The 27,857-nt window shown below is 38.9% G+C and overlaps 1 protein-coding gene across 2 annotated transcripts; it reads left to right on the top strand.

Moving 5' to 3' along the window:
- The first annotated feature begins 501 nt into the window (after positions 1–501).
- Positions 502–26,169, top strand: LOC105060538 (E3 ubiquitin-protein ligase UPL1). 2 transcript variants are annotated; one of them, XM_010944299.4, is made up of 16 exons: positions 502–756; positions 6,051–6,146; positions 6,245–6,451; positions 6,693–14,708; positions 14,784–15,086; positions 17,961–18,159; positions 18,269–18,558; positions 18,644–18,915; positions 21,063–22,167; positions 22,268–22,414; positions 22,488–22,568; positions 22,770–22,995; positions 23,080–23,219; positions 24,870–24,976; positions 25,088–25,251; positions 25,796–26,169. In XM_010944299.4, the coding sequence occupies exons 1-15, from the start codon at positions 724–726 to the stop codon at positions 25,188–25,190; spliced, it is 11,325 nt and encodes a 3,774-aa protein (XP_010942601.1). In that variant the 5' UTR covers positions 502–723; the 3' UTR covers positions 25,191–25,251; positions 25,796–26,169. The 2 variants fall into 2 exon arrangements, with proteins under 2 accessions (XP_010942601.1, XP_010942602.1); XM_010944300.4 differs by having other exon boundaries at positions 588–756; positions 6,696–14,708; positions 25,796–26,021.
- The last annotated feature ends 1,688 nt before the right edge of the window (positions 26,170–27,857 follow it).

Genomic DNA, 27,857 nt, shown 5'->3' with positions numbered 1-27,857 from the left:
TATGTCAAGTTATTAAAAAGAAAAACATTCTAATATTGAAACATGGGTCTACTTTCCAATAGTCAATTCTTGAAAACTAATTGAAAACTAAAAATTAGTGCCGAAGGTTCCCAATCAGTGACCTAAACCGACCAAAAAATTAATTGACGGAAAAGAAAACCGAAAAAAAGGAAAAAAAAAGAAAAAGGATCTCTGAAAGCCAAAAGCTACTACTTAAAGCCTAAGCAAACCTACCATGGACCATTTTCACGTAATAATCCAACAGCGTAAATGACAGCATATTCCGAGGGCATTTTAGTCCAAGATTAAATTTTCTATCACTAATTTCTTATTTTTTTTGTTCTATAAAACCAACCTATATATATCACCCCCCAGCTTCTTTCCTCACTTGGAATCCATTTCCTCCTCTCTGTCTCTCTCTCTCCCCCCCTCCTCTTCCCCACCCCTTGCACGATCTCATCGGGGTGACGGAAACCCTAACCCTAAACCTAATTTCCCTCCCAAAACGATCCTAGTCGCCTGCCGCTCCCCCTTCGTCGCCCAATCTCAATCTCCTTGTCTTTATATCTGTCCTTGTTGATCCGATTTTCGTAGCAGAAACCCTACTGCACTGTCGATTCTACTGCGATCGCGCGTTGGATTTCGGCGAGGTTCGACCACCATTGGGATCTCCGCGGCTGCTCTCCCCGCCCCGTTCTTGGTTTTGGCGATGCGAAATTCGAGATGAAGTTCAAGCGGAGAAGGGTTTTGGAAGTGGTACGTGGCAGCCTCTGGTCATCTTTATTCGTTTTTCTTGTTTTCTCTGCCCTATGTTTCTGTTCGTGTCTTCTTCTTGATTGCGAATTCTGATGAAAGACTCGATTATATATATATTTGTTCCGGGGGTTTCTTTTCCATGGTTGGAAAAATAGTTTTTTGATGATCGATAATATGATCATTGGTTTTTATAAATTGTTGTACTTTTTGCCTTTTTCGTTTTAACTTTCGGCCAATTTCTCGTGAAGCTTTTTATTTTTGAACTAGCCAGCAGTAAGTATCACAACAGATTTTTAGCATTTCCTTTGTAGATATGTTAGATTTCAATCGATCAAACTGAAACTTGTTGTTCTTGATCAAGAAAGGGCGAAATTTTATCATATGATCTGGCATTATGATTCGACCCCTATTTTTGGTGTCAGAGAGGTTTATACGATCTTATTTGTTGAAGGCATAAAACATGCAGAATTTCTTTGACGATATAAACTTTCTGTTTGGAGGATTGTTCTTTGTTAACTTGACCATGGAGGAAAAAGGTTTTCTGGAATATTGAAGCCCTGATACTGGCAAAAATACCTTTGTATACTATCATTCACAATGTTGAATAGCATACTATTTGTTGCTCGAGATTATTAAGTAGGTATGGGAACAATGTTTGTGCATTCCAGGATTCTCAATAGCTCCCTCTTTCTTGGCAGGATGCTTTGGCGTTTGTTATCGTGTTTCTCTGTTCTCCTTATCGTTTGTTCACGAATTACTGGTTTCTGTACTGTTTTTATTTATTGTCTCATTATAATCCTCTCTGTTCTCTTCATCAGCGTCTCACTTACTGCATTTTCTTTAGTGTTTTTAGTTGTTGGCTTCTCTTTGTACCTGGTGTGATTAAGTGTTGTTCCAGTCCTAGAAAATTTGGATATTTTAGCTCAGGTGTGAGGTCAATGAGAAAAATGGGTGCATAGATCATAGATATGTTGTTCACAGAATATTATGAAATATTATATGCATTCTTAGGCTAACCATCTTGATTTTTTGAGCTTTCTGCGAATCTACTGGAACAAAAGGAAAGGAAAAATGAGGGTTTTCAGAGAAGTTATTTCATGCTTTATTCTGATATACTAGCCTACTTTGTACTTGGATTGTATCCTAAATCACATATATGGCCTTTGAAAATTTAAAAAAATATCAGGAAAGTTGTACAAAACTTCAGGGTACTTAATTCTAAGCAAGCTATGAACATATTTAGTATGATCACTCCCTCCTGCATTTCATGATGCCCATTTGAGCAAGATATGTGCGTATGTTAAGCTACGGAAACTGCATTTAGCTTTGTTGTAATGGTACTTTAGAAGTTTTGAGATGTCTATGCTTGTGGTTATTCCGTTTGATACACAAGGTTCAATTGGTGCTCAAATAATGAATGCAAAAACTGGTCATAAAACTAGCAAATATATAAAAGAAATAAAATCTGCATTGAAACTGCAAGACAAAAGTTTCAAGATTAAAACCAGTCTGTGTATAAGGCCTGTTAAAAAATAACCAAGATTCATTCTGGAGTATTCTATTTTCATTATTTATTTTCTGTTTTGAGTTATGAAAATTTCATAATTTTTTTTTAAAGAGAGAAAAGGGTGCAGTTGATATAGACTTTACTTTGATTAGATGCTAGGAGAAATGGACTGATTCAGAGCAAAGCGAGGAAAAGACAACAGAAATTGTCCCTTAATATGAATATGAATTCTCTTTATACAATGAAGCTACTTTTGCTGATGGTGGACATATTTTAAAGATTATGTTTAGCTAAATATGTGCCAAATCTTTTTTTTTTTGCTTTTATCTTCAATTCTAGAATTCCAGAATACCTTCAACACCATGTGTAGCATGAGATGCTATAAGCTCTTTCTTCATAAGGTTTTGCCAAGCCCTAACCCACGGTTCGAGAACCCCATGCTGGTGCAAAAGTTGAATATATAAGGATAGATCAACTTCTTGAGGTCTGAGGTCGGGATGCTTGGTGACGTTGGAAGCTAGTGTTTACAGCTGCATATGTTGAAGGATTCACTTTGTTTAAATAAACATTTTTCTATTGTTTGTGTCCTGCACCAGAAATTTGGAAAGATTTATAATCTGTCAGATTTATGCTCAGTTGTTAACTCAGAAAAATTAGTAGTTCAGAGGATATGATAATTGGAAGAGAAGTTGAAAATGTAGAATGAAAAGAGAACAATCAGAGAAGAAGAAATAAGGGGGAAAAGAAAATAGAGTAGGAAATAGCAAAACCTTAGGTTACTTCTTTCTTTTCATCAAGTGATTGGATAAACTTGAAAAATTGCTCCCACAAAAATGATTGCATGCATCCAATAGTCTCCACGCCCTGATAACATCAAAGCTTGACACTTGAATGAAACTAAATCCTAAAACGTAAAAGAACAAACCCTAGAGGCACCAAACCCCCAAAATAGTTACTGGCTTACTGCTATTTTACTATGAATAATATTTGGCTACAATATCATAAATAAGCACAGCAAAAGGGGGACAATATGTAAAATAAAAAGAAAAAGTGAAAAATTCATCTGGTCTGGTCTTAGGCTGTGAATTGGACCTTTTCTCCCTTCGCCCTTCTCTCTTGCCTTAAGGTCTTTAAGCTTGAGTTGTTCTTGCCATGGGAACTACCTTTTTTTATTTTTTTCGGGGGGGTGGGGGTGGGGGTGGGGGGGGGAGCAGTTGTGGGGCCAAGGGGGATGCCTAGGCTGAGAAGCTGCTCATCTAGGCTGCCACAGGCCTAAGTTTTGAAACAATAGTAAAACCTGAGATGTTTCAGGTCTGAATTAAAATACATGGATTTGATCGTAAAATCATGTCTAAGTCCCTTGGTGTATTATTAATGCTGCATTATATGGATTTCCATCTATTTCACTGTACAGCACACATCATATGTCCTACCTATTTGGTCCTTTGTCTTGGTGCTTCGTTATCCTGTCTGATATAGGAACACTAATGTTTGACTTTGCAAAACTTTGGGTCTTCACTCATTTTGTCTTATTTATTTATTTATTTAATTTTCAAAGATGCACCTAATTCTGTTAAAGGAATATAATAGAACCAAGGTTTAAAATCCAAGTCTCAAGCCTGACTAGATCCAGCATTAGCGGTTTCTGTGGTTTTGGTCTCTCATATAACAGTATTACTCTTTCAATACATGAAAATTAAATTTTTTAAATATTTCTAAATTCAAATATCAAGAAAATCGAAAGTGAACTAAGAGAATTTCTTGCCTGGTGAATATTCATTATTGACTTATTGACAAATTTTCCAATCATTCTAGAATTTCATGTCAGTTGTTCTCCCAAGTTTATACTGACTTAACGAGACATTATTCTTCTATTAACTTTTGGTGACTCTTACAAATGATTCGTTTGCTTTGCAAATATTTGATGGATTGGTTAACATTTCTCTGGAATTTTCCTACTTAATGAAATATTCTCCGTTTGATGGAATGGCTGGAAATATATTAATACATACTCACATCCCAGTTATTTCAAAACAAGAAAATTGCACTTAACATGTATTGGAGAGTCTAACACAAGAAGCAAGTAAATACATGAACTTGTTTAAGCAAAATGATTTATATGAAGAACACAAAGAATAACTATAGAAAATGTAAAGATTTTAAATGTAAGAAAAACAATGAGCTTCTTTAATCACTTTCTCTTCATGGATTTTATTCTCCTTGGCAGTTGTTGTCTATAGATTTCTATTATAAAAGTCCCACATGTTGTCACATGGGCATGTCATAACCTGGTGACATTTATTTAATTGTCTCCTCGTCTTCATGGATATGATAATTTTATTAATACTGAATACTGATATGGAGTTCTTAACTTGTATGGAACATTTGTAGTCTTGGGCTTATAATGGTAAGTGAGGTAGATATTTTACGTTTAAAACAGTTGAAATTGTTAGTATCAAGGATCAAGAAAAAAACAAACAGGATAACTAGTTTGACGTAACTAGGTAATTATGAACCTTATTTTCTGTTGGCCGGTGTCTAGAAGGAAGCAAAGTTAAGCAAAATTGAGGAAATGGTGTCTGCTAGAAAATTTTTTTTTTTGAGTAACCCAAATAGAAATTACACTGGCCTTTCTTGTATTGATTTTCACCCACATTCTAGTGCAGCCTCATTAGGAAGTCTTCCATTCCTCTCTTCCTAGATCTCCTACCAAAAGGCTTCTGAGGTGAAGCGCTCCAAGCTTTCTTGTTTGCTGCATAATTTGGTGATGTTTTAGAAAACAATCAAATTATCAACCCATTGAGTCATAAAATTAGTGAGCAGAGATGGGTATGGCAAATGATATAATTTGATACAAATCAGCTCAGGACAAAAATCAATGAGGAAGGATTTCAGCTTCCGAGATTATAAAGGTGCAATAGGTGTCACCATTGATCTGGAAACTTCCCACATAACTCAGTTTTTAGAATTCTCCAATCTAGATAGTTGCTATCAATGCGTCACCGTTAGATCATAAAATAAGTCGATCTTTTCTAAGAGTTATGTTTTCCTTATGTCTATGACAAGCTTGCCTCTTTTTTTTTTTCCCATGCTGTCAGGATTGTTCTGTGCACATTGTTGGAAGGCCATGCAACTTTTTGAAAGTACAGGATGAGGGTGAAGTTGTTCCTTATTGGGTTAAGGTCTTGCATTTTTTTTTGTTTGCTTATTCATTAGCATGTGATCATGCATGCTTCTTTCTGGTATAATGAATTTTAGTTTGTTATCTGAATTTAATTTTTTTGGGTGTTTTCTAAATATTGTTGTAATTTCTCAGCATACTTAAAATTATTCCTTATTGGGTTAAGGTCCTGTTTTTTTTTTTTTTCCTTGTTTGCACATTCCTTAGCATGTGACCATTCACAAGTTCATGCTTCTTTCTGGTATAATTAGTTTTAGTTTGTTATCTGAGTTTGATTTTTTATGGGTGTTTTCTAGATATCATTGTAATTTCTCAGCATAATGCACATCCCTACTTTTATCTTCACTTCATTTTCTTCCTTCATCTTCCATGTGCCCTTGCAATTGCATTTGTCTGTCATTCTTTTGTTCTTCTTCTTTTTTTTTTTTTAAATTTTGTTTCCTCTTTTGTTCATCATATATCTTTGGTTTTTGCTGTATTGCATCTTTTGTGCTTGCCAACCATAAAGGTATATTTCCCATTTTTAAGTGCTCGTCGCATCCATTACTGTTTATTGGTTTTCCATCCTTGGTGGACATAACTAATTTACTGATCTTTTTTCCCCAGCCTCCAAATATAAAATCCTTTATTAGCAGTGTCACTACTGCTGCTCTTGAGAATATAGAAATACCACTGAGGGACTTTATCTGGGAGTTTGATAAGGTTTGTTTTTCCTGCCCTCTTTTTAGAATCTCTTTTTTATTGTTATCAACCTGTGAGCATGCAAAAACATCTGACTATCCCAACTTCACTCTATACAGGGAGATTTCCATCACTGGATCGATCTTTTTAATCATTTTGACTCATTTTTTGAGAAATTCATAAAGCCAAGGAAGGATTTACAACTTGAAGATAATTTTCTGGAAGGGGATCCTCCATTCCCTAGGGAAGCAGTCCTTCAAATTCTTCGAGTCACAAGGATTATTTTGGAAAATTGCACAAACAAGCACTTCTACAGTTCATTTGAAGTGCGTATCTTCTTACTGGAAATTTGCTTCTCTATCTTGTAACGTATTTGCTTTAGTTAAACCATGCATGGTTTCCTATTGTTTTCATGATTTTTATATGGTTCATGGTCAATAATACTGTCGCATTTTTTTAAAATTTCAGTATAAATGTTGGTTCTAACCGAAAACCATGCTTTTTCTTCATAATTACAATCTGATGTATTTGGTTTACTATCATAATGCTGGTCTTTTGTCAATGCAGCAGCATCTGTCATCTCTTCTAGCTTCAAGCGATGCAGATGTTGTGGAGGCAAGCCTTCATACATTGACTGCATTTTTGAAGAAAACAGTTGGGAAGTGCTCCATAAGAGATGCTTCTTTGACTTCAAAGCTATTTGCATTTTCACAAGGTTGGGGGGGCAAGGAAGAAGGCCTTGGACTTATTGCTTGCTCTGTACAAAATGGTTGTGATTCAGTTGCTTCTGAGATTGGCTCCACACTTCATTTTGAGTTCTATGCTGTCCCTGATACATCAAAAGAGTCCAATATTGCAGAACATGAGAACCAGGGATTGCATGTCATTCATATGCCAAAAATCAATTGTTACAATGAGACTGATCTGGAACTTCTTCATAAGTTAGTAAAGGAGTACAGTATACCACCCAGTTTGCGTTTCTCACTATTGACGAGGTTGCGATTTGCAAGGGCTTTTGACTCTTTGGCTGCTCGACATCAATACATCTGTATCCAGTTATATGCTTTCATCGTTCTTGTTCAAGCAAGCAATGATGCTGATGATATGGCAGCTTTTTTTAACAATGAACCTGAATTTATCAATGAACTGTTATCTTTACTGAGCTATGAAGATGAAATTCCGGAGAAAATTCGGATCCTCGGAATTCTGTCATTGGTTGCTCTTTGTCAAGACAGATCTCAACAATCGACAGTTTTATCTTCTGTGACAGCTGGTGGCCATCGTGGAATCCTTGCCAGTCTCATGCAGAAAGCAGTCGATTCTATTACTAGTGGTTCCACAAAATGGTCTATTGATTTTGCTGAAGCACTTCTCTCTCTTGTCTCCATTTTGGTTTCATCTACTCCTGGTTCTTTAGCTCTTCAGGAAGCAGGATTTATACCTACTATTTTACCACTTATTAAAGATACCAATCCTCAACACCTCCGCCTTGTTAGTACTGCAGTTCATGTGATTGAGGGCTTCTTAGACTTTCATAATCCCTCTTCAGCACTATTCAGAGATTTAGGTGGTCTAGATGATACTATTGCACGTCTGAAGATTGAAGTATCGCATGTTGAGAAGTGCTCAAAAAAGAATGCAGAAGAGCCTCAGTATAATGGCAAGGGCAAACAAGTCATGGGCAGTTCAACTGAGCTAGATATGCAACCTCTTTATTCTGAAGCCTTGGTTTCATATCACCGAAGATTATTAATGAAAGCATTACTCCGGACCATATCACTTGCAACTTATGTCCCTGGTAGTTCTGCTCGTGTTGATGGCGCAGAAGAGAGTGTATTGCCACCATGCTTGTGCATTGTTTTCAGGAGGGCAAAAGACTTTGGTGGCGGAGTGTTTTCACTTGCAGCAAATGTTATGAGTGATCTTATACATAAAGATCCTACATGTTTTCCTGCCCTTGATGCAGCTGATTTGCCTCGGGCTTTTCTTGATGCCATCACGAGTGGTGTTCTGTGCTCTGCTGAAGCAGTAATGTGTATCCCACAGTGCTTGGATGCATTGTGTCTTAACAACAGTGGTCTTCAACTGGTGAAGGATTGCAATGCTCTAATGTGTTTTGTAAAAATTTTCACTTCGAGGTCATATTTAAGGGCTCTCAGTGGAGAAACACCAGGAAACTTGTCCAATGGATTGGATGAACTAATGCGTCATGCATCCTCCCTGCGTGCTTCTGGAGTTGATATGCTTATTGAGATTTTGAATACAATATCAAAAATTGGAGCTGGGTTAGATTCTTGTTCTTCAACAGAGTTAATGAGCTCATCTGCTCCTGTTCCTATGGAAACTGAACCTATTTCACTTGCTGAAGGAGAAGCATCTAACATGGGAAATTCTGAACAAATGCATGAGGTATCTTCAGATAATGCATCTATGACCGTAGAGTCATTTCTTCCCGAGTGTATAAGCAATGCTGCTCGTCTTCTTGAAACTGTTCTTCAGAATGCAGATACATGCCGTGTATTCATTGACAAAAAGGGTATTGAAGCTGTTCTTAGATTATTTACTCTGCAGTTATTGCCCATTTCTGTGTCAGTTGGTCAGAGTATATCTATTGCATTTAAAAACTTTTCACCCCAGCATTCTTCGGTTTTGTGTAAGGCTGTTTGCTGCTTTATACGGGACCATCTTAAGTTGACAAATGAATTATTGTCATCAGTTTGTGGAACTAAGGTTGCTGATATTGACTGCTTAAAACAAACTGAAGTTCTGAAATGTCTGTCTAGTTTAGAGGGGTTGTTGTCACTTTGCAATTTTCTTTTGAAGGGAACAACTACTATGGTCTCAGAGTTGGGATCTGCAGATGCTGATATTTTGAAGGAACTGGGCAGGGCTTACAAGGAAATTATGTGGCAGATCTCTTTATGTTGTGATTCCAAGATAGATGAGAAGCGGGATGCTGATCAAGAAGCCGGAACTGGGGAATCTTCTGCATCTAATGTAGCAGGAAGGGAGAGTGATGATGATGGAAATATTGTTCCAGTAGTCCGATATATGAACCCTATATCAATAAGGAATACATCTTCACCACATTGGACTGTAGAACAGGATTTTGTGTCTGTAGTACGTTCTGCTGGAAGTATGCATCGTCATGGTCGACATTCATTGTCACGGATACGTGGTGGCAGGATTAGCCGGCAGATGGATGTCTCACATGCATATTCAGAAAGTTCCCTTAGCACATTGGAGAGTTCCATGATTCGGGATACTAAAAAGAGAAGTCCAGATATCCTTGTTTCAGAACTTCTGACTAAACTTGGTTTAGCTATGCGTTCCTTCCTTGCTACTCTTGTGAAGGGATTGTCTGCTCGTCGTAGCAGAGGTGATTCCAATTCCCTGCATCCTGCATCAAAGAGCTTTGTGACTGCTCTTGCGAAACTTTTCCTTGATGCCCTTAGTTATTCTGGTCATTCTATGTCTGGCCTTGAAATGTCACTATCTGTGAAATGCCGGTATCTTGGAAAGGTTGTAGAAGACATGGCTGCAAGTATTTTTGACAGCAGACGCCAGACATGCAATACTGCATTGGTGAATAGTTTTTACGTCAATGGAACATTTAAGGAGCTTTTAACTACATATGAGGCTACAAGTCAGTTACTGTGGACTCTGCCTTTCTCTATCCCAACTACTGGGTCTGATCAAGGACCATCTGTTGATGAAAGGAAGGCATCTCACAGTTTGTGGCTGTTGGATACATTGCAAAGCTATAGTCGTCTGCTGGAATATCATGCCAATTCTTCATTACTTTTATCTCCAACATTGCCATCTCAGTCTCAGCTTCTTGTTCAACCTGTTGCGGCTGGATTATCAATTAATCTTTTCTCTGTTCCAAGGGACCCTGAGGCATTTGTTCGTATGTTGCAATCACAAGTTCTTGATGTGATCCTTCCTGTATGGAATCACCCTATGTTTCCTAAATGTAATCCAGCTTTTGTCACCTCTGTGATTTCCATTATTACTCATATATACTCTGGCGTTGGAGATCTGAAGCGTGGTCGCAATGGAATCACAGGAAGCACTGGCCAGCGGCTCAATAGTCCTCCACTTGATGAATCTACTGTTGCCACTATAGTCGAGATGGGTTTTACCAGAGCTCGAGCTGAGGAAGCTCTCAGAAGTGTGGGGACTAATAGTGTTGAGATGGCCACGGATTGGTTGTTCAGCCATCCTGAGGAATTTGTGCAGGAGGATGTTCAGCTTGCCCAAGCACTTGCTTTGTCATTGGGAAATTCATCAGAAACATCCAAAGGGGACAGCAGTGATAAGACTAGAAATGCATTTGCTGAGGAGAGGGGGGTGGAGACACCCCCAGTTGATGATATTCTTAGTGCATCAATGAAGTTGTTTCAAAGTAGTGATTCGATGGCATTTCCATTGACAGATCTGTTAGTGACACTGTGCAACCGAAACAAAGGGGAGGACCGCCAGAGGGTGACCTTGTATCTCATTCAGCAGCTTAAGCTTTGCCCATCGGATTTTTCAAAGAATATTGGTGCACTATGTCCAATCTCACATGTTTTGGCCTTGCTTCTTAGTGAAGACAGTGGCACAAGGGAAATTGCTGCAGACAATGGTGTTGTTTCTGTTGTACTAGATATACTGACTAACTTCAGAGTGAGGAATGAGTCCAGGAATGAGCCTTCAGCGACAAGAACTGTAAGTGCTTTGTTGCTTATAATTGATAACATGTCGCAACTGAGACCTAAATTTAATACAGAATCTGCTGAAGGTTCTTCTAGATCCTTATCAGATTCATCTGGAGCAGACATTTCCATAGCAAATCCTTCATCTACCACTGAGGAAAAATCTGTGTCACATGGCCTTGATAAGGAATCTGGCAATGTGTTTGAGAAGATTTTAGGGAAGTCAACCGGTTATCTGTCTCTTGAGGAAAGTCAAAGGGCATTGGCCATCTCATGTGAACTTATAAAGCAGCATGTTCCAGCAGTAGCTATGCAGGCTGTTCTACAATTATGTGCACGCTTAACAAAAACACATGCTATAGCAACACAGTTCCTTGAAACTGGAGGTTTAGCTGCTCTTTTTAGTCTTCCAAGAACTTGTATATTCCCTGGATTTGACAGCTTAGCATCAGCTATTATTCGACACCTCATTGAAGATCCTCAAACTCTCCAAACTGCTATGGAATTGGAGATCAGACAGACCCTTGCTGGCACTCTTAGCCGACATGCTGGCCGTCTTTCACCTCGCATATTTTTGACATCTATGGCACCTGTCATTTCCAGAGATCCTGAGATCTTTATGAGAGCTGCGGCTGCAGTTTGCCAGTTGGAGTCATTGGGAGGGAGGACAAACATCAGGGAAAAAGAAAAGGATAAGGACAAACTAAAAAATACTGGCACTGAAAGTGGGATTCCTTGTAACGAGCCTGTTAGGTTGCCTGAGAATAGGCCTAATGATACCCCAGGCAAATTTTCTAGAAGCCATAAAAGAGTTCCTGCTAATCTTTCCCAAGTGATTGATCAACTCTTGGAAATTGTTATGAGCTTTCCATCAGCAAAGAAAATTGAAGGTGGTATTAGCTCCCCAACTCCTATGGAAGTTGATGAACCTGCCACAAAGGAAAAGGGTAAATCAAAAGTTGATGAGACAAAAAAGATGGATGATGAGAACCTCTCTGAAAGATCCGCATGGCTGGCGAAGTTGACGTTTGTCCTGAAGTTGATGAGTGACATACTTCTCATGTATGTGCATGCAGTGAGTGTAATCTTGAGGCGGGATATGGAGACATGCCATCTACGGGGATCTGGGCTAGCAGGTGGCCCTGGAAATGGTGGCATAGTGCATCATATTTTGCATCAGCTACTTCCGTTGTCTTCTGATAAAGCTGCTGAAACCTCAGATGAATGGAAGGATAAGTTGTCTGAGAAAGCATCTTGGTTCTTGGTAGTGTTATGCGGCAGATCTACTGAGGGGCGCAGACGAGTTATTTCTGAAATTGTGAAAACATTTTCTTCCTTTTTAAATTCAGAAGGCAACTCCTCGAAAAGCAGTTTGTTACCTGACAAAAAGGTTTTAGCTTTTGCTGACCTGGTAAATTCCATTTTGTCCAGAAATTCTTCATCCAGTAACTTGCCTGGTCCTGGATGCTCACCCGATATTGCTAAAGCCATGATAGATGGAGGAATGGTGCAGGCACTTTCTGGCATTCTTCAAGTGATAGATTTGGACCACCCAGATGCTCCAAAGGTTGTGAATCTCATACTCAAGGCTTTAGAAAGTCTTACAAGGGCTGCGAATACTAGTGATCAAGTGCTTAAGTTGGATGGGCTTGGAAAGAAAAGATCATCTGCAACACATGGTAGAACTGATGGCCAGACTACTGCTGAAGTCGAAACTGCAAACCATGATCAAAATGCAAACAATCAGCATGAAGCTAATGTTGCAGCACAACCTGCAGAACAGCAGATTCATGAATCTTCTCAAAATGAGAGGGATTGCGGCACAAATGCAGTGCAGTCTATGGAGCAAGACATGCGAGTTGATGGTGAGGAAAATATTGCCACTGATGCACCTGTGGAACAAGAGTTGGAGTATATGCGTGAGGAGATCAATGATGGTGGTGCTTTAAGAAACACAAATGAAATTGGAATGGCTTTTCGTGTTGAACATCAGATGGATGATGATATGGGCAATGAAGATGAGGAGGACGTAGGGGAGGATGGTGAAGATGATGATGAAGATGAGGAGGATGAGGATGAGGATATAGCAGAAGAAGGAGCTGCATTAATGTCTTTAGCTGATACAGATGCGGAGGACCATGATGACAATGGTATGGGTGATGAATATAATGATGACATGTTTGATGATGAAGATGATGATTTCCCTGAGAATCGTGTTATAGAGGTGAGGTGGAGGGACGGTTTATCTGGGTTAGATCACTTGCGAGTTTTAAGGGGACCTGGTGATGCAAGCGGTTTCATTGATATTGCTGCAGAGACCTTTCAGGGAGTTGATGCTGATGACATATACCGCCTTCATCGTCCATTGGGTATAGAACGCCGCCGTCCAAGTAGTGGCAGGACATTTCTTGATCGGTCAAGGCTTGATGGGAGTGCTTTCCAACATCCATTACTTGTGAGACCTTCACAATCAGGGGAGTCCGTTTCTTCAATGTGGTCTGCTAGTGGGAACTCATCTAGGGACTTAGAAGCTTTATCGTTTGGAGGTTTTGATGTAGCCCATTTCTACATGTTAGATGCTGGACTTCCATCTGGACATGCTGCTGCAACTATGTTTGGTGACCGTTTGGTTAGCGCTGCACCCCCTCTAATTGACTTCTCACTTGGCATCGATTCTCTGAATATTGGTGGAAGAAGGGGAGCTGGTGATAGTCGGTGGACTGATGATGGTCTACCTCAGGCAGGTAGCCATGCTGCTGCTATTGCCCAGGCAGTTGAGGAACAATTTGTGTCTCAGCTGCGTGGGTTAATCTCTGTCAATGACCCTCCAGCTCAGAGACAGTCTGAGCATTCTTTTTTACAGGCTAACCAACAATCACCTCTATTAAATGCCAATAATGATGCACCAGTTGCTGGTGATCTTCCCACTCAACCAAGTGAAGGTCCGCATCAAGATCTAGAGACTAGTTCAAGGCATCAGCCGGGGAACTTACTTGTTGAAGTTGGCACAGGTCTTCCAAACCTGTCTCATGGAATAATTGATGCACGGTCAGTTGTTGGGGCAGAGGAGAGTCAAGGGACACCAGAAATAAGGCAAAGATTTCCTGATGATCTGAATGTTGCACATAATTATAGTGAGACCATGCATGATGGGGAAGGACATGTGGAAGAATTTGGCCCAACCACCATAACTTTAGATGCGATTCCTGAAAGAAATATATCATCTGCCGACTTACAGACTCTTGATCACCCAATGCAAGATGGTTCCGAAGCACCCACCAATCCTCACAATTTAGAATTTCACAGTGAAATTAGAGAGGGACCCTCAGTTCTGGATAGCCATTCTAGCAGTCATGCCCTTATTTCTTCAGGTTCTGGCATGCCAGAGTTGAGTGATGCTCATGCCGGTTCAGTTCTTGCAAGTGCTGATGTTGATATGAATGGTGCAGACACTGTGGAGGATCAATTTGAGAGCCCCATACCTGCTTCTTCTAATGGCGATGAATTATCTGCCAGGCAAAATGCAACAGTTCCTCAAGATACTAATCAGGCCGATCAAGTCGATGCCAACAATGAGGCTTCTAGCACAAATGCAATTGATCCAACATTTCTGGAGGCACTTCCTGAGGATCTCCGTGCTGAAGTGCTGGCTTCCCAGCAAGTTTCCCAGCCTCAATCTGCCCAACCTGCAACATATGTTCCACCACCTGCAGAAGAAATAGATCCTGAGTTTTTGGCTGCTCTTCCACCAGACATCCAGGCTGAAGTTTTGGCTCAACAACGAGCACAAAGAAGTATACATTCTCAGCAAGCGGAGGGACAACCAGTTGACATGGATAATGCATCCATTATAGCTACTTTCCCTCCCGATCTACGTGAAGAGGTACAAGTCTTGATTATTAATAATTTATTTTTTCTTATCAGTGTCATAACCTGATTCTAGTATTCCCTGCTGCAGGTACTCCTTACCTCATCTGAAGCAGTTTTGTCAGCACTACCTTCAGCTTTACTTGCTGAGGCCCAGATGCTTAGAGACAGATACCATCCTCGAAGCAGCCTCTTTGGAGGGAGCCACAGGCTTGGTGGCAGGAGGCTGGCAATTGACAGGCACACAGCAATGGATAGAGGTGTGGGAGTTACGATAGGTCGAAGGAGTGTGTCTGCCACTGCAAACAGCTTGAAGGTCAAAGAAATTGAGGGAATGCCTCTTTTGGATGCAAATGCTTTGAAAGCTCTGATTCACCTCCTACGATTAGCTCAGGTATTTTATTTCTATATTCTACTTAGATTTTCTTTGTGATTATCTTTTAAACTGAGATCTTATTGTGCTTGGTTAAGACTTTGATTTGAGAGTGATCTATGTCATCGTAGTCTAGTTTGCCCAAGGTACACGTAATTGGTGACTGTTCAGCTGCCTTGTCAAAACATCTAGTTGATTGCCTCAAATTCTAAACCCTCTTCACTTAGTTTATAAAATAGTTATATGCATAGCTTATGATCATACTTATAAATCATATTTAGATTAATTATACATCAGTTGAAAACAAAATAGGGCACTGACAATTTGCATTTAGCTACCTCTGAAGTTCTACTTCTACACAACTGCTTTTGAATGATTCACTGAATTACATAGTTTTAAGAACATTAAAACTTGAACAACCCCCCCCCCCCCAAACCAACACACACACAAAAAAAAAAAAAAAAAAAGAGAGGATGTTTTTAGGAACATCTATAAGTTGTTAATACTTTATACTATACTATTTAGCAGTATTTATAAATAACCTGTACTGGTATGATGTTGTTACGTTAATATTGATGTGCCATGTACCCAAGTGGTTATGAAACAATAAGCTCAGCCTTAGCATTGTGCGGCTCCTTACTTCCATGGAGCTAGAAATCCAGATTCCAGGCCATTCTTGGAAACATAGACTTTCATAGCCCTTGCATTTTGATCAAACTGCACATTCACGAGAGCACTGCTAGCATAAAACAAAATATCTTAAACCAAAAAGCTGCACGGTGCAGGTATAACTCTTTTATTGGTAATCTTGTAGGCTGTCACTCTCCAATAGGAGAGTTACATCTTAGCTTAGTAACCTTTTCTTGTTTTCTATGTTACTCAAGCATTTGTCCATGCATGAATATGGTTCTTTGTGGCAATTTTTTAATTTATCATAAGGTATCATGCACTTTGTGTCATAAACAATTGGATTTAGAGGAGTGACAATATGTTATGAGGAAATGCTGGATCCTGACAAAATCATCATACCAGACCATGTTCTTTATAGTTTGCAATGTTAATATGTAATCTTTAGTGAGCTCAAAATGATGATTCTTTGTCCCTTAAAATGCTTCTATTGCTCTTTTAGGTGGATGATTATGTGGTCTATATCAGTAAATTTTTGAAAGAATTTTGTGCATGCATTTTTTGGAGGACAGTGCCCTGTCTATTGAAATAGGAGGAAACACAATTTCCTTTAGTTAAAATAGTTGTTCAGAAAGTGATTATTGTGGCCTTGGCATGAGTAAAGCTATGAATGGCTGTAAGTATATTGTCTATAAGGTTGGCAGGTGTACAGCAGCGTGTACTGTTTGGGATTACTACTGCCATTAGTAATTCGAGTAAGTAATTGCTGGCTTAGAAGCATCCTTCCTTGCTTGAAATATCCTGCTCCACAAACTTCACATGCAGCCACCAAGGATTTGTTTTTAGACCTGTAATTGACGTTGCACTGCAACTCAAGTTGCATTGCAATGTAAGTTGTTGTATTTACTTACAGAAAAGCTCAACTTTTGGATTTAGAGGAGAGTTTGGAAGAAAAAGAGAGGTGAAACGGGAAAGATGAAGAGGGAGGGGATGTGGCCATGAGGAGGGAGGAGGTTGAGATGGGGGGTCTGGTGAAGGTGTGATAGGGCAAAGGGAGGGCCAGGGCATCAGATGTTGGTGGCGGGGGAGGGGGCCTGAGGTGGGATGTGGGGGAGAAGGGGGTGGTGGCAACAACGAGGTTGGCTGAGGGCAGTGGAGGGTAGTGGCGATGCTGGGCATGAGGGAGGGAAGCATGGGGCGCTGAGACCAAAGGTGGGGACCCAGTTGTTGGTGATCAGGCAGAGATGGATGGGGGCAAAAGTTGAAGGCCGGTTGGGAGAAGTTGGTGGTGGGGGGAGAGGGATGAAGGCTGGAGGTGTGGGAGAATAGGGCGGCAGTGATGTGGGAGGCGAAGAAGGGAGCAAAAGGTGACGATCATGTGGGTTGGGGGGTGCAGCAGAGGGCAATGAAGAGAGTCAGAGGCCAGCAGGGGGGCAATAGTGACGTGAGTGGTGGCAAAGGGGGGCGAGAGAAGATCCTCAGTGCCAGCAAGGGGGGTGCATGGGGTGGGAGCCCAATGTGGGAGTGCCATGAGGAAGGGTTGCACACTTGGAGGGATGCTTGGAGATGGGGGCATGGAGGGGGGTTGAGATATCAAGTGCTTGCCCTGCAGGTTGACCTGCTGCCAATTTGGCTGCATGTCCACCTACCACAGGTTGCACTTGAGCTTGAGCTTTAGGGGCTTAGCAGCTTTACTTGTAGCTGTGGGCCTCCAAACATGCGGGTTGGCCCACCTGGCAGCTGGACCTACAGTGTGAGTTGACCTGCAACACACCAAACAGCCCCCAAGTGTCTTTCTGATGTGGCTATGATTGCCAACATTATGGTGGCATGCCAACATTTTCCGCCAGTTTACAACCAAAAGTATTATGTATTGCCTCAGGTTTAATATGCATTTTGTATGGGAGTAAATTAATCTCCCAACATGATTGAAATGAAAACACCAAATAATTTTCTTCCTAGTGTAAACAATATGAGGGGTTGGGGAAGAATGAGGATCTAAAGGTAGCATTACACCTTGTGGGAAATCAGATTTGTCTAGTATGACAAAGGTGTATTACCTGGAAGAATTGTATTGACCGCACAAATCAATCTCTAGCTGCAGAGAGTATCTTTTGGATTAATACTATTTCATGCATTGTGATAAATGTGCTTTTGTTTGACATGTTATAAGCAAGTCAACAAGGAACTACGTACTATGGTAATTCCAATGTGAGACTAATGCGGCATTACCCTTTATTTTTGTTTGTGTATTTGTGTTGTTGGCAGCCCCTGGGCAAAGGTCTTCTTCAAAGACTTCTATTGAACCTATGCGCACATAGTGTTACACGTCGTATTTTGGTTGGCCTTTTAGTTGATATGATTAGACCTGAGGCTGATGGGCCTAGTGGGTCAGCAAGCATGATTTCACAGCGGCTTTATGGATGTCAGTGGAATGTCGTCTATGGCCGACCTAAACCTTCAGATGGTACTTCCTCTTGTTCCTCTTCTCCCATTTTATTTTCTTTTTTCTTTGGGTGATCCCCCTGTTTTCGCTACCTTAGTTTTTCTGACTTTCCTGTTGTGTTACTATGTAGGTCTTCCACCTCTCGTGTCTCGTCGAGTTCTTGAAATTTTGACATACCTGGCAACAAATCATTCATCAGTTGCAAACATTCTTTTCTACATTGATAATCCTTTGGCCTCAGAATCCTCAAATGTTACCCAGTCAGAAAACAAGAGGGAGAAAGGTAAAGAGAAAATCTCTGGGGCAATGACATCATCAAGTGTCATGGAAACATCACCTAAAGGTTCTATGCCTCTAGTTATATTTTTGAAGCTTTTGAACAGGCCATTATTTTTGCGAAGCAATGCACATCTTGAACAGGTATTCACAAACTTATGATGGATTACTGATGTATTTCTACTTGCATTTTACTTGCATTTGCAACTGGATTTGTTTTGTTGTGCAGGTTATGTCTTTGCTTCAAGTAGTCATTAAGAATGCTGTCTCAAAGATTGACTGCCTACCTCCCTCTGGAGAAGCTGCAGATGGTTCTGAGAATCAAGACACTCAAAAATATTCTTCCACTTCAGAACAGAACTCTGGTCCGGAGATGAATCAAGGTCCTTGCACTGAGGTGCTGTCATCAGGTGGGAAAAACTCTGTGAGCCAATACGAACTTCTTTTACAGCTTCCCAACTCTGATCTGCACAACCTCTGCAGTATTCTCGCTTATGAAGGGTAAATATTTTGAACCAACATTTATCTAGAAATATATTTTTTTAAAAGCAATTTGCTGATGTTCTTTCTGATTATGCTTGGATCTTTGAGATGTAATGTCAATAAAGTAGTGGACTTCCTGTTCCAGTCAAATTTGGATTAATGAATTGCCAGATCTACCATATATACTGCTTCTTGGGCTAATGCACTGATGGCATATGTGTTGCCCTAGCAGTTGAACAAACTTAGATAATGATCTTCCAAGCTGTGAAATGCATTTCTTTTGATTTATCTCATTCTTAAACACTGCAACCAGTTAGGCACAGGTGCTGCCCATTAAATAGAAATGGGATTACATTTTGACAGCCTTCTAGTATGTCAATATTGAAAGAGAAACACCATGGTGTTCATGTATCTATCCTTTTATTATTCACATGCCTGAACAGAATATCGCATGCATTTACACATTCCAATTCGGTAAACATACATAACCACAAGCTATAGCGTTATCCAAACTGCTTGGAGATGTTTTTATGGATCCTCTTAGCTATTCATCTTTGATACTGGTTTCCATCGATGCAAACTTGTATAACTTTCACTGCTGTCATTTGGTTTGTTGTAAGATTTTCCCTTTTGTAACTCATGAACTGGTACTGGGGGTCGCACCACCTGGTTACCAGTTTGGTGCACTAGTAGTACATACTATATTGACCTGAGGTGTACTAGGACTAGGTGTAGATTGGGGGGAGGGGTGTGGTGGAAGCGGGGGAGGACAGAGGAGGGGGAGAGAGAGAGGGGGAGACAGAGAGAGGGAGGATGGGTGAACCTCCCTTCTACATTGGTGGCGGCGGCGGTGCTGGCAGCGATGGAACCCTAACTCTAGCTATGGAGTCGTCTTCATGGAACACTAACCGTTGGAGTCAGAGTTATCATCATCAATGTTGTCACAGGTGAGAAGTTGCAGAGCATCAGCAGAGGGCAAGATAGGGGAGAGGATGGAGGAGAGAAGAGGGAGAGGTTTTTATAAGAACCTTGGTCGAGCCAGATCAACTAGATGAACTGTCGTATTTACCATCCGACCAGTTCAATGTGCCTCAGAACATCCCCTTTGGGACAGCTCTGCAGTTCATGCTTCATTTATTGAACCTTGAATGCAAATTTAAGCGTCGATCCTCTTTGTCCATGTATTTTCCCTAGCCTTTTGGTCAAGACAACATTATCATACTCATTACTTTTGAACTATTATCTCTAATAATGCAACCCCATAATCGCATATCCATTAGCTAGTTTTCTTTTGATACATTTTTAATAGAACACTCTGTAATCAGTATTTTTTTACATCTACAATACTTATTAAACATTTTAAGCCTAATTTAAACTAGAGTGAAATAAATATTGATTCTTATGAGTAATTAGAAGGTATCAACTGGCTAGCTGACAAAGGGCTATGCTTGATGGATTTCTCTCCATGGTTATCCATCTTTGCATGGATATTGAAATGATAAAGAGGGCTAGTTCTGAGCTCAGAAGAGGCAAAACACTTAAACATATTACTAGATTACTATTCTTCCTCTCAGAACTTTGGCTGATCTTGAAGTATGTCTATTTCATATCAATTACTCGCCAAGTGAAGGGAGCTCTATCAGCAATGTTGTGAGTTTTGGATTATGATCCCTAAAATTAAATGGTTATCAAAATCCAAGAAACTGATCTAAATCTGTCTTCTTGTAGAAAGTCAGTAATATTTTTGTAATCAAAGTTGTGAAATCATATATTGCTTATTCTTTGTTCTATTCAAGCATTATTCTTTCTATTTCAGATACCTAAAAAGTTGAAATTAACTCAAGTCATTTTGAGTTATATGAGTTGGCTCAGTTCACTGGATTGATCTGCACTGCTCCTTTTAATGTCTGTGTTTTTCTTACTAATGCTTTTGATATTTATTCAGTTTTATTCATATCTGTTCAGCTCTCAGAATGCCGTAATTGCATATTGAAATTTTCCTGTTTCATTTGATGACTAGTTTGGAGTCCTCATATTAGTCCCGATCTTAGAAAGGTGTATTTGCATATTGAAACATGTCTATTTCATGTAATGTCTCTAGTTTTGAGTCACCCAATGCCTTCTGTATTAGCACATGTGACTAATTTGATTTATGTATTAAGCAGACTTTCAGATAAAGTGTATTCACTTGCTGCTGAAATAGTAAAAAAAATGGCTTCTGTTGCTCCTTCCCATCGAAAATTCTTTGCAACTGAGCTAGCAGGTTTGGCTCATAATTTGAGTTCTGCTGCTGTGTCTGAGCTCGTAAGTTTGAGGAATACACAGATGCTGGGACTTAGTGCTGGTTCAATGGCTGGAGCTGCAATCCTGCGTGTGCTACAAGCACTCAGTGCACTTACTTCAGTTGATGAGAACAAGGGTGAAGATGCTAATGAGGAACATGAGGAACAATCTATATTGTGGAATCTAAATGTAGCTCTTGAGCCACTATGGCAAGAACTGAGTGACTGCATTAGCACTACTGAGGCAAAGCTAGGGCAGAGTTCAACTTTCTCTTCTCCTGTGCCATCACCAGATGGTGGCGATATTGGTGCTTCGTCCTCCCTTTCTCCACCTCTTCCTCCTGGCACACAGCGACTATTGCCATTTATAGAAGCCTTTTTTGTTCTGTGCGAGAAGCTGCAGAGAAACCAAACAATTGTGCTGCCAGATAACGATGTGACTGCACGAGAGGTCAAAGAATTTACTGGTACCTCATCGTCGCCTTCTCTTAAGTGCAGTGGTACTGGCACCATGACATTTGCAAGGGTTGCAGAGAAGCATCGGCGCCTTCTTAATGTTTTTATAAGGCAGAATCCAAGTTTGCTGGAAAAGTCACTGTCTATGATGTTAAAAGTACCAAGGCTGATTGATTTTGACAACAAGAGAGCATATTTCCGGTCACGGATTAGACAACAACATGACCAGCACCCTTCTGCTCCTCTGCGGATAAGTGTCCGCCGGGCATATGTCTTGGAGGATTCATACAATCAGTTGCGATTGCGTCCCAGTCAAGACTTGAAGGGTCGGTTGACTGTACAATTTCAAGGTGAAGAAGGGATTGATGCCGGTGGGCTGACAAGGGAATGGTACCAACTGCTCTCAAGGGTCATTTTTGATAAAGGAGCCTTGCTTTTCACTACAGTCGGGAATAATGCAACATTCCAGCCTAATCCTAATTCTGTCTACCAAACGGAGCATCTTTCCTATTTCAAGTTTGTGGGCCGTGTGGTAATATAATATTGTTCATGATTTCTTTATTGACCGGAATCATTCTAATTGTGGTCATTCATTTGAGATTCTTCATTTTATATTTCAATGAATTATACAGGTTGCAAAAGCACTGTTTGATGGGCAACTTTTGGATGTTTACTTCACTCGCTCATTTTACAAGCACATGCTTGGGGTGAAAGTGACTTATCATGACATAGAAGCTGTTGATCCTGATTATTACAAGAACTTGAAGTGGATGCTTGAGGTAGTGTCAAATGTTTTGGCCTTGTGTTAGGTTAGTCTAACAATGAAACTGATATGTACTGAACTTTAAACAGAATGATGTAAGTGATATCCCTGATCTGACATTTAGCATGGATGCTGATGAGGAAAAGCACATCCTTTATGAGAAAAATGAGGTAAGACAAGATTCAGTATCTGAATATGTCTTATGCTGTCAGACATAAAATTTGGCTAGTTCTCTTCATTGTTAAAGATTATTTGAAGAGAAAGCAAAAGTGGATTATAATGGTTTCAAGTTCCATCCGTTTGTCTTAATTGGATTTTGATTTTATGCATGCTTATTCCAACTCATTTGTTCTTTCCCTTTGTGTGATTAGGTTACTGACTATGAGCTTATACCCGGAGGAAGGAATATTAGAGTTACAGAAGAAACAAAGCATGAGTATGTGGACCTTGTGGCTGAACACATATTGACTACAGCTATTCGTCCCCAGATTAATTCCTTTTTAGAAGGTTTCAATGAATTAGTTCCACGGGAACTTATCTCAATATTCAACGACAAGGAGCTTGAGCTTCTAATTAGTGGACTTCCAGAAATTGATCGTGAGTGCTTTTGGCTTTTTGCTGTTATTAACAATGTTATCCATTTACTTTTTCAATGTTTATGATTCGTTCTGGTGTCTGCAGTCGATGATTTGAAAGCCAACACAGAGTATACTGGCTATACAGCTGCATCTTCTGTTATTCAATGGTTCTGGGAGGTCGTTAAATCATTCAACAAGGAGGACATGGCAAGACTGCTGCAATTTGTAACCGGAACATCGAAGGTAATTATGAGTGTGACAATAATATTAGATTTATAAGGAAGGTTATTATGTGATAGATTTTGCAGTCACTTTTTTCATAGTCATACTAGTCCCCCCACCCCAACCCCACCCACCCAAACCAAAAAAAAAAAAAAGAAAAAAAAAAGAAAAAAAGAAAGAAAGAGAGAGAGAGAGAGAGAACTCTGCTTAATAAGATTAAGCTGTTGAGTAGCTTTCATGTGATGTATGATCTTTTTTCTTCTTTTTTTGTTGAAGTTTTCATGCATGAAATTTTATGATTGCTAATTAGGTTCTATAGGGAAGAAGGTCAAATTTGAAATGAATTCTTAACATGGAACTATAGAAACATGAGTTTGACCTAATAAAACATGAAAAGTCATCATTAATATGTCAGTTGATAATATGTCCACTATAGGATTGCTTTTCTTTGAACTTAAAATTGGCTAGGGCATTTTTAATTGTTTTCCTATCTGAGAAAGGCACGTACATTTGTTAGTTAGGAGTAAGGTTGGATCCATCACTCATCAAAGAGGAGCCAGCTTATCCCCTGTTTTCGTGAATATGTTGACTGGATCAGGTAGACTCTTAAAACAGAGATGGGGCTCATAGTTGAATGCAGATGAATATTATGTTCTGTATCCATCCGTGCTACTGTTTGGATGCTAGCATGCAACATGAAAAATATTATCATGTAAAGCAATTTTCCTTTGTAGGATACTTTTATTTACTTCCTGTAAGAAATTAATCATGCTCACAATTTGAATTCTTAGACATTGTTCTGGATCCATAAATTATTTCAAACATGCTTGTCGCTACCATGGATGACTTTCAATGCAGAAAACTACCATTTGTATTTGGCAAACAATAAAAAGTAAGCTATATGTCATGTTTTAAAGTTACGAAGTTGAAGGTTAGTGCTTACATGCAGACACCTAAGTGAATTATTATTAAAAGTATAAAAATAAGTAAAATTTATAAAATAACTAAAAAAGAACGATATAAAAATGTTAAGGAAATTAAAGCTTAACTTAAGAATGCATACACCTATTTGGTGTCTTTCACTAGTAACTTTACATGGTATATCTTGTAAATATGAAGTGATTTACCACTCCCGGAACTTGTGGCTCAGAAAGTTAAAGAAAGCGTGGGGGGTCAATTCAGGTTAACTTCTAAAGCTAAATGTTATTTAGAGCTAATCATGCTTTTTATGAGTTATTTTACTCTCTTATTCCTCTTCAAATCCTTTCTCATGATTTTTCATCAATTTCATTATTATCTTTTTTGCACGCACTGTTACCATCTAGGCTGAATTGGGTAAGGTAAATTCTGGATGAGGATGGTGTACTGGAGTTTGATATTCTAGTAACTTCATTTTGACTCTCTTTGGATTTGATATGTTTCTTGATCTTTTTTCTTTTTTGGTGATTGTCCTTCCACTGAATGGTTGTGGTCGAATTTATATATTTTATTTCGATGCATGTGTGAAAATTAACATATTTCTGATGAAAAGAAAAAACAAAATATTTGATCCAATTTTTAATTTAGATCTGCAGTCCTGGTTGATACCCTCTACTGCTATTCTCTCTCTCTCTCTCTCTCTCTCTCTCTCTCTCTCTCTCTCTCTCAATGAACTGTTTTTGGCTATATCAGGTTCCCTTAGAGGGCTTTAAAGCATTGCAGGGTATTTCTGGCCCTCAACGGTTGCAGATCCATAAGGCATATGGTGCTCCTGAGAGGCTACCGTCTGCCCATACATGGTTAGACTTGCTAACTAAGAATGCATTTCACTATTGCAATCTTATGTAACAAGTAGGACATTACATTTTTAAAAGATTGGCATTACTGAAAGTCCATATATGCAATTGTAGTTTCAACCAGCTGGACCTCCCAGAGTATTCGTCCAAGGAGCAGTTAGAAGAACGCTTGCTGCTTGCCATCCATGAAGCTAGTGAAGGTTTTGGCTTTGGTTGATATATTGTACTCCTCAGTCTCTCCTCTTGGAGCCAATGTTCTTTTTGATTGCCACATACAGGTTTGTTTTTATTCTGTTTCAACCAGCTTATAGTTTTTGCTTGTCTCAATCTTTCAACCATTTTTTATTTGGTTTTGAATTTTAAAAAATATGGCTTCAATTTAGGTAATGATTTTGTTTTAGAAAAAGGAATAGGGCATATTTCTACTTGCTGCTTAAATTGCTCGTGCTTCTAATAGGTGTTGATGAGTTCACAGTTTGCTGTTGAAGTAATGTATAAATCGGCTCAAGTATACCTACATATTGTTCTTGCAATTATGCTTATACTATCCATGTAGTTCTACTAGAAAATGCATGTGCAATCAATGCTCGATCCTCAGTTCTTGGGAGGGGGCTTGAAAGTACTGATAAAATCAAAGGATTTAATTGGTTACTAAGAGTCAATTTATTTTGTTACCAAAAACAAAAACATTTTTTTTCTTCATCATACACTGGAGGTCATTCTCGTGCTAATTGATTAGGAAAAAATAATAATATTCATTGTCTTATTTCGAGCAGATTTTGCAATTCACTGTTTATATAATCATCAGTGATGGTTTTGCAGATTTCAGAAGCAATCAGATGAAGGTGCCGTGCAAAGCTTCTCTCTGAAATGGCCGGCATGGAAATTTTTGAAGGAGCAAAAACTAATCAAATTTGAAAAGGTGTTGGTCCTAACCTCGGACACCAGGCCACCAGGATAGTCAGGGTAGATATTTTGCATTCTGACAGCAATAGCAAGGGCTTGGAGTCCTTTTTGTTTCTGATTATAGGCTCCATGGTTACTTTGGAGAAGTGTATATGCTCGAATGCTTGAAAAGCAGTATCCTGCCTCTAATGTATATTTTTTGTTTTCTTTTTTGTATTTGACATCCTTTACTCTGCCCCTCCGAGTGTGAAGGGTAGCGGCTATTCAAATGAATAATTTCGTTGGCGTTATATTTTTTCCCCTACCTTTTTAGCTTAAATGGCTGGAACTATATGTTAGAACTTCCTGTTAATTTACCCTTACAATTCTTGAAAGAAGCACCGTGTGCCTTCCTCGAAAGGTGAGAGGTGATGAAAATGGCTTCCTGAGTAAATTTTTTGTTTGGCAGTCTCTACTTAAGACTTGTACTCAAATGACTACCGTGTGCAATACGCGATGCAATGAAAAATGAAGTTTGTTCGAGCTCGACCGCCGTAAATGGAGGAAAAGAAGGAACAATGGGTAGGATCCATGTCTTTGAAGGGTATAAATGGCAAGCGAGCATGATATATTGGATCTGGGTCATGTATGTTTGACTATTAGATTGATTGTGCTGTCTACATGCATCTTGACCATGCCATCATGACATTCACTACTTGGTAGGCCGAGTCAAGCCGATTAATAAGGGAATTTTGACGCTCAGATAATCTACCCACGCATGTAGTTTTTGGCTTGAGTTATTAGCAATGGGTTCTTCGTTCGATTTTAATCGGTTTGAATCAATTTGATTCAAAAATTAAATAATAAAAAAATAAAAATTAACTCAAATAACAAAGGAACTGAATCGGATTCGAATTGAGAATTTTGGTTCGATTCGATTATTTATTTTTTTTATAATTTTTTTTATTTTTAATTATTTATTTTGATAGAATATATTTAAATAATTATTATTATTTTATTATTAATTAATTACATCACATTTAATTAAAATTTAAATATATTAAATTTATTATTTGATAATTTTTTATATTAAAAATTAAAAATTAATAAATAATGATATATTAATAATTAATAAATGATAAATCGATAATAAATAAAATATAACATATCAAAGATCATATTATCTACAATACAAACAACCAATCAAGCATCACAGCAAATTATAACAATAAATAAAATTTAATATTCAGTCATCCATCCATATAATCAATAAGTTCTTAAAATAGTAAACATCATAAATTTAAATTATGATTTAGATTTTCGATTCGATTTTTGAATTTTTTATTTTTTAACCGAATCGAAAATGGACATTCTTGAAAATGAAAATTGGAAACCGAACCGAACTGTATTCGGTTCATTTTCGATTCAATTTTTTGATTTGATTCAGACTGATTTTTGATCTAAAACTAAATTATGGATAATCCTAATTAATAATATACTACCAGTAATTTTACTAACCGAACTACGTGGGACCCCACCAGGCTCATTGATAGCTAGGTTCTGGTTAGACTAGTGTCAGGAAAAGGATTGAATTTGGATAGCGTATATCCAACCTATGTGCAAACGTAGATCACATGCACCAAATCCAAACTTGAATCCAGAGTTTACGACGGTATACATCATAAGGTTTGAAGTTTGGCCGTGTTTTGGATTGTTATCAGGCATTTGTTGTGTTTTGACTATGACATAAGGAGCAGAGCCAAGTTGGAGAATTTATCATGGCAAGGGGAAGGTTACCTTCAGCTGCCTCCATTTTTACCATTGCACCAGCTGCTCACTGATATCCCGTCGCCGCTACCATCATAAGAGAAGGAGCCTGACAAAAGTTCTGATAGGCGAGGAAAAGGGAGATAAAGAGTAGTTTCTCAATTGAGGTACGTTATTAATAAAGAACATATTAAGAATTCCCTGCAAAAAAGAATATATTATAAATATTATT

The sequence above is a fragment of the Elaeis guineensis genome, chromosome 1, assembly GCF_000442705.2.
Source record: "Elaeis guineensis isolate ETL-2024a chromosome 1, EG11, whole genome shotgun sequence".
NCBI classification, from domain to species: domain Eukaryota; kingdom Viridiplantae; phylum Streptophyta; class Magnoliopsida; order Arecales; family Arecaceae; genus Elaeis; species Elaeis guineensis.
The sequence above is the reverse complement of the archived record's forward strand: the minus strand, read 5'-3'. Positions and strand labels throughout refer to the sequence as shown.

Coding starts and splice junctions, on each gene's coding strand:
- LOC105060538 (XM_010944299.4), top strand. CDS start 724: ATGAAGTTCAAGCGGAGAAGGGTTTTGGAAGTG. Junction 18,160..18,268: donor CCGACCTAAACCTTCAGATG/GTACTTCCTCTT, acceptor GTTACTATGTAG/GTCTTCCACCTCTCGTGTCT. Junction 22,996..23,079: donor TGGACTTCCAGAAATTGATC/GTGAGTGCTTTT, acceptor TGGTGTCTGCAG/TCGATGATTTGAAAGCCAAC.